We start from the raw sequence: 8262 nt of genomic DNA on the forward strand, positions 1-8262 counted from the left end.
TATATATATATATTTAAAAAGTACGTACATATATCTCAAGAATATCGCATACATATACATACACGCGATTGCAAATTATGGCATTAAGCTAATCAAATCTCGTTCCAGTGCAATCTGTCGATCGTGCGGGGTTAACTGAAAGGAGAAAAATGATGGCCCAATATAAAATACACACCCACTATAAGCCACCCGCGCCGAGAGTAACGCACGCGAAAGCAGGGGCATCAAATTTCATTAGCATATCAATGCTGGTGGATGGCAAGGCGCCACCTGCGCCCTCGTATTATAGGATCATCGGGAAAAGCTAGAGGGAGTGATTGTGAATGGGACCAGGGATTGTACTAGTTAGAAAGATAAAAAAAATTTGTTCCTCGTTTTCGATACATTTTTGCTAATTTCAACAATACATCGCGAATGCAATAGTAGTAAGCATCTCTTACGCTTTTATTATTTTTACTAAAAGAAACATGTTACTTTATAAATGTTATTACATAATTACTCTTAAAAAATACAAATAAAAAAACAGTTACCTTGCAAAAGTGTACTTGTACACTCATTTTTTAAAAACCAGAAAGAAAGAACAAATCTTTCATTTGTTATTAAAGATAACAAAGTAGTGTTACTGAAATCATAATATTTAACGTTGGCATGTAATATTAATACTGTTATTTACCGAGTATTTAATAAATAAATACAAATTAATACTACAACTATATAGATAGAGGAACATAATGGATGCGTTCAGCAGAACGCAACTGTTGCGCAACTGATAAATTGCAACATTAAGTGTTTTGTTAAATGTTTTTATGATATTAGCTATTGTAAGTATAATATTAGCACAGTGAGTATATAAAAGAATCTAATTTTTATATGCAGAAAATATTTCTTACTTATACATAAAATATATTTAAGCTATTATTTATACACATTTTTAATCTTCCATTGACAGACGGTAGGAACTTTTCATGTGCATTAAAAATGTTTATATCAAATTGTTAATTACATTGTCACATACGTATATTGTACTTTCAAGAATAATACATTGGAGACAGCCATTTTGGTCAATGCGTTTTGATTGAGATTCAGCGTAAGTGTACGCTGAGTTTCAATTTGCTGGAAATCATGGCAATTGCTGAGTGAACATGTTAAAATGTTGAGTGCGTTTAGGATTGTTCAGTAGACAATCATAAAATGATTGCAAGCTGTTGCGTTTTACTGAATACCCGATGTGCTAATTATATAACAATTATAAACAGAAGCAAAAAAAAGAAGCAGAATACATACATTACATGTATATATAATAGATAAAAATTAATTACACTTAAATAAAGTTTATCTAGATTTTATTTCAGATTAGATAAGATTTTTAATGTCAGAGGTAAAAAACCAGAATTGTAATAAGAAGATATGTATTATATACGTATATATACATGTATATATACATGCGTTTTGAATCATTGACAATCTGTACACTGTAAAAAATAGCGGTGCGAATTTAACATCATGTGATGTCTATATAATGTTATCGTGTTGGTGTTAAATTTACACCAACATAGTGTGAATTTAACATCATGGATGTTAAATCTACACAATCATGGTGTTAAATCCACACCACGATGATGTTGATAAATACCAGAGATTTTAAATCCACTCCATGTTGATTTAACATAATGAGAATAATATAGACACAACAGAGATGTTAAATCGACACCATATTTTCATATACACATATTTTCTAGAGTGTAATAAACTGGAAAATATCATAATTGAAGAAAAGATTAGTGAAATGGGCAAAGAGAATCATTCCTCTAAGAAACGACGGATTGCGAAGCAAATGGATAGAATGCACACAGATTCACCCCCGCGATGGACTTTTATACGAGTTACAGTCGTGGGGTAGGATATAAATGGAAAAAGAGGGTAACACGTAGGCAACGCCATTATACCATTAGAATAATCAAATCTCGGATGACCCGACGCGAGCGGAAGGAGAAGAATCGCGCTTTGAAGCAAGTTTACGCATTACATTACGCAATATTACGTATTACATTATGCCGTAAAAGAAATGTGCGACAATATTAAGAAAATTAGACTATGAAATATATATCTAAACATCTTCAATCATTCAAAAATTGCAATATATATACATTTATCATTGCTTCTTTTCCGATTGACAAATCTTTTTCATTTAATTTTTTAAATCTTGTCTTAATAAATCAATATTATTATTTTATTATCATTTATTGATAATTATCTTTATTTTTAGTTTCCACGTGTTAAAAGTGTTGAGATGCGTTACGATGTATTATACATCTACGTATTCCGTCTATCAAATACATGCTTTCTTTTTAACCCTTTTGACATGCATGATAACGCTTCGTATGTCATAGTTCATCATATCCATCATCGAGGTTAAATAAAGAACAAAAAATAGCAACAAAAAATAATAATATGAATAATTTACAATAAACAGCTAAATAAATTAATAATAAATTCAATTATTCTTCGCAAAACTTTTATTATACTTAAATATTATATTTATATTGGTAGTTAAAATTGTAAGAGCTTTTATATCTGTACATATTGCATATGAAAATATGTATGCTAACACGTGTGTTTGACATACGCTATAAATAAATTTTAAATTATAATAAATTGTTCAACGTTAATAATTCATTAAAAATTAAATAAATAAATCATTATCTTTCCTTAAAGCCATTATCCAATTAATTAAACCACACCTTTTTTCACTTATATTACGCTCCATGTATATTAATTATTGACAAATATAAATAAAGTACGGAAATATGGGCATGAAAACTATAAATCAATGTACCATTTAGAGGTTAAAACATTATAAATCTCGAGTTAATTTGATTTTTCTGCATAATATGAAAGCTTTGAAAATTTATTAAATGTTCATGTATATAATCTTGTTATATCTTCAACATTTAAATATACTTTTTGTGTTATCTCACCATGTCTAGCACTCAGTGGACTGGCGGGACTCCGTGGATGTTCCGAAGTCGTTTCATTCTGTGTTTGCTGATGCTGATGATCTTCAGTCGCCGTGACTGTCGCTGCTCCGTTCATAGTGCCTCCTCAAGCATTCGTTATCAGATGTCAAACGCGCTAAAATCGTTATACAACTTCTTTATACCGTGATTTAACGATTTCAATAAAATATAAAATATAAAACATATAAACGCTGTTAAACATGTTTGTCTTGCAACCTAGCGAAACTAACTTATTTTAATATGAAATATCTGTAAAATTAGTCTATGATTTTAATTTGATCATTTCGATGAAGATTAAATTTAAGCAATTTTATATTTTACGAACAAAATATTGCAATAAATTTGATGTTTTATTCTTATAATTTAGGAAATCTTATTTCTAAGAATTTTTTAATTGATATTAATATTTTGAAGTTAAAAAAAGATAATTTCAAATATTTTTTTCTAAAAATTCTTTTCTAAAGTAAATATCAATTAAATAGTAATCCTTTCTAGTCTTCTTTAGTAATGTAACCATCTTATTAATATAGTTTTTATTTCTACCAAAAAGTTTTTCGTTCTTCTTAGTGACGAGAACTTGATCCAGATTTTATTAAAAATCGTGATTTCAAAGTAAATTAATATGCTCATGGCCATTTAAAGATTATGCAGACTCACGGGCAGAGCAATTTAAGATTCAAAATCTACACTGTAAAACGTAGATCACTTCTTTTAATCACTGATTTTCACCCTCTTTATTCTATCACCAACTTCTTTAACCGTCCGATTCGATTCAATCTATGGTCTAGTTCTCTAATCCAATAATCACCGGTATCAGCGAATGGAACACTTTGGCAATTCCAAAAAAGCCGAAAATTACGAGGCTCGATTCAGACGACGCGATTACGCGAAAAATATTGAACGTGAGATGAGAAAAGATATTTTGATACGCGATTAGGATCGAGCCAGGGGTAAACGTTTACGCGCTATCGACGTTCCGCTTCGAGATTGACGCGTAAGCGGAACGATCCTTCGTTGATGTTAGATTGGCGTATGACGTTTGCGGCATCCCTATCCGGGATCTGTCGGGCGAGTTGCTGTTACCCGTGGATGACGTTAGCGTCGTCGCCACCGCCGCCGCCGTCGACGTCGTCGTGGCGCTTGCCGTGCCGTCGGAGGCAGCAGGCGAGCAGCGCCCGACGCCGATTGGTCCGCCGGCACTTTTGAAGGCGGGATCAGGAGGCAATGCCGGAAAAACGACAAAAACGAGGAGCGGGAGGATTTAACCTATAAGCCTCCACGTTTGACGCGTGCCTCGCCACGACGCCCGTCGTCAGGCTGAAGCGCCTGCGCCGACCCCTTCGATCCTCTCTGATGACGCCTGGTCTCTCCCACCCCCGACGACCCGGACTAAACTACCCCCTACCGAAGCGAGACGTTGTCACGGGAAACGACGCCTACCTGAACGACGGTGCAATTGTTGATCGTTGGCTACACGACGGCAAAGCTGTCTTTACTGAGTCGCTTTGGTATCGGATAGTCTGGATAAAAAATGACGATGAGCTGATATCTAGACTTTTTCGATCTGTCGTAGATTAATTTTAATAAGCGAGAAACATATTTTGAAACTTCAGCAACATTGCAACTATATCATAACGTTTAACTCATCGTTATTTTTTTCAGACTATTTGGTATCAAAGCGATTACATTGTAACATTGTTAAAATCAAATCTTGAAAGATGGTAAAATAATTGACAAACAAACATTTATAAACAGAACTTAATAATAACAATTAACAAACATTAAATAAATTTTTCTATTTTATAATTTAGATTAAAAAAAACTTTTGAGAAACGTTTACTTGATTAATTCTTGATCCACAATTTGTGATATAAAAGTTTTATTGAATAGTTTATTATGGAAAAGAAAATTACGTATTAAAACTAGCGAGATTATTAAATAAAATGCAGAATCTTAATTTATACACTACATTTACGTAAACAATAAATTATATTTATCAACATTATATTATTTTTAAAAATTTGAGTTTTTCTAAACAAATATTTCAATTTAAAAAAAATTGAACTGACACGGAATCTTTTTTGTTGTTTTCACTGAAGAGACAGCATTCAAAAGGAGATGCTAACGGAGTAATTAATTGAACGATCGAACTTTCGACTCCTGAAGTATTCTCCCGGACAAATCGAGCGAGATTCAGGAGAGTGGGTGCGAGCAATTGGTAACGGCCGAAGCCACGCGACGCTGAGCATCGTTGTGATGGCGATGGCAGCGGTGGTTGTGGTGGGTGAAAGCTCGACGCCGTCTAGAGGTTGCTGGGTCGCCGCCATGCTGGATTCCTGCCGTCGCGCGAACCCCTAGTTGCTTTCTGGTAATCGTTGCCAGGGATGCTACAACCCCTCCAGATGAAAGTTGCCACGCCCGGATCGTGGATGGACCAATGACGCCGGGACGTCGCGACGACGGCATCTACCAATAGGATTACCCTCTGATACGCTCTTTCGCTTGTCGGCGACTGCTGCATGCCCTTCCCCTGCAATTCCTTTCGTGAAGCTGGATGCTTTTCAATTTCGGACCCACGGCCTCATAAACGCAGCCAACCCCATCCACTCTCACGCTGAAAGATAGATTGGGATAGAAGGGATTGCGAACACAGAGTAGTCAAGTTATTTGGCGTCGGCGTGTCGGTATGCACGCAACAATTGTAATCTGCGTAGAATATCGGGAATTGTGAAGCGGAATAATGTATGTGTGTGCGCGCGCGCGCGATTATGCGAATGCATATACGTGACGGTAGGATATTCGACACATGACACACACACACACACACATGCGCGCGCGCGCGCGTACACAAAACAGGACGTTTCAAAATATTTAAAACTATTTTTTTGTATAAAGATTAAACTGAGTCGAACAATCCTTTATTATTTCACAATTTTTGCAAAAGGTAATGAGAGATTAATTTCTAAAAATTGCTAATTTCTAAAAATCCAAATAAGCAGGTCACATTAAATAAAATGCACGTTCACCTGTCGTAATAGAAACGCAGGAGTTGTTTATTATAAGCAATAAGCGACAATTATAGTTATGCGCAGTGAAAAAAAAACAACACGTTGAGCGATCGTATCTTGCTGCGTGCTTGCATTTGGCGATGGGCTGGGCGAATACACGAGATTCATTAGAAATTAATAATATCATTAATTATTGCGAAAATTACAAAATAGTACAAGACTTTTCGATTAAACTTTTAGTTTGCTCTATTTGCACACCAAAGCTAGTCCTATATATTTTAGAACACCCTGTATATATGTACGTCTGGAAAAATAGAAATAGTGATCAATCATATTTGAATAATGTAAAACGTTTATATTACATAAAACTGCGTATTTATAATAAAATTATACTGAGAATTATATTCGGATTTTTTATAACGCAATTTTATTATATGAACTGTAAATTATAAACTAAAAAGTAAAACCATTACAAACAAATTGAGATTTAATTTGATCCTGAACTTACGATAATTCTAATTTTTAATTCGAATATCTCATCAATTTCTATTAATTTTTGGATAAAAACTTAATATATATGATTAACATTGTCAGAAATAATATATGCAAATTTATATATTTATATATTATTATATTTTTACTTTCACGACTATTTTCTTATTTTAACTTCTTCTTCATTATTTTTTCTATTTGTTATAATAATCGTGTAAATAATATACAATAGAGTTGAGATTAAATTATAATCTGTACTTGTAACATTATTAAGTATAACATTATTTGTCGTAAAGTATGATTTCTATAATGCTTACGTTACGCAAACATAACAGAGTTACATAATTTCTATAAATTTTTACTACATATTGAGATTGAAATGCGTAAGAGATATTATATAATATATATCCTTATCGAAAGATTAAGATTTTCGAGGTATATAACAATTACTACCAATTTCTTAAAAACCGAGTATTTGCGAGACATCCATCAAACCCTTGCTCGCCTCGTTTAATGCCATGCTAGAAAGTAGAACGAGCAGCGAAGAGGAAGTTGCTCTTCCTCCCTCGATGAATACCTCAAAGGGGATGTTCCGATCGGTGCGCACATCTCAAGCATCACCCCGCAAATTTATACGCCTCTGCTTTCTTAGCGCGTCTTTTGTGCAATGTTCCTTAGACGAGCGTTATTTTCATGCATGTGTGATAAAGGTATATATGTACTTTATGTGACTTCTCGGAAAAAATTTTTTTTAGCACAACGACGTACGTAATACCAGATTGTGTGTTGTGTTAAGATATACTTGATAAAAAATATTATGACCTTCGATATAATAATGATATTTAACGGCGGGATTTGTTGTATAAAGAACATACTAAAAAAAGCCGTATATAATAGAAAGAAAAAAGAATATATTTTTAGAAATTTTTCTTAAGATAAAATTTCTACAATATTATATTTTAATGTTTTAATTGTTAAATTAAAATAGATATCCTATTCATAAAAGTAATAAAAATATTTTGTGTTATACAAGTTATTTCAGTTTAAAGATTAGCGAGAATTATTATTTTTTCACTTTCAATACTGCGATGTGGCCAATTTCCGACTCTTAGATTGATGATAACATATTAAGAATGGAATGCATAATGAATAGTTTTGGAAAATTCGTTAACAAAGCCCATTTTTAATTTGATAATTAAATATTTTAATTAATGTATTTTCGTTTGACTTTTATTAAACCCAAAGTGCCTTTTTGTATTAATACACGAGTCGTATTTAAGAAAAGATACGCCTCCAAAAAGACCTTCGCATTTGCTCAGATCGGGGCACATACATGATAATTCCATTATCGGTAAAATTAGAGGCTGCAAGATATCATCAACCATTTTACTTAAATGTCATTTTTGTTTAAATAGATATTAAAGTAACGCCCATATTATTATAATACTGAAAAAATATATATTTAATAAACGAACAGAATTGAAAATTTCAAAAATACATTGTTTATTAGAATTAAAAAACATGCTTATTTCTTGAAATAAACAAGTTTTGAATTAGTTGGAAGATTAGCATGAAAAAGATGCATATATACAAATTTATATGGAAGGAATGATTTATTTAATATGAAACTTTCAAAAAAAATATGATAGCTATTACACGTATTACAGTTAATAATTTATCTTAATAATTTATAAAGTATCAAAAAATATTATTGGCAGCAGAATATTTTAAGTTTTTATATATAT

General features: G+C 32.5%; 1 protein-coding gene across 1 annotated transcript in view; it reads right to left on the reverse strand.

Annotated features, from left to right (window-relative positions):
* Window positions 1-3862, reverse strand: part of LOC108688706 (photoreceptor-specific nuclear receptor-like) — a 33525-nt gene extending 29663 nt beyond the window's left edge. The window contains exons 1-2 of the mRNA XM_018195060.1: window positions 3675-3862; window positions 2979-3132 (exon numbers count right to left, since the gene is read on the reverse strand). Coding sequence (XP_018050549.1) covers window positions 2979-3093 — 115 coding nt within the window. The 5' untranslated portion in view covers window positions 3094-3132; window positions 3675-3862. The remainder of the gene's footprint in view (window positions 1-2978; window positions 3133-3674) is intronic.
* Window positions 3863-8262: the final 4400 nt, after the last annotated feature.

This window comes from Atta colombica, unplaced genomic scaffold, assembly GCF_001594045.1.
Source record: "Atta colombica isolate Treedump-2 unplaced genomic scaffold, Acol1.0 scaffold238, whole genome shotgun sequence".
Taxonomy (NCBI): Eukaryota; Metazoa; Arthropoda; class Insecta; order Hymenoptera; family Formicidae; genus Atta; species Atta colombica.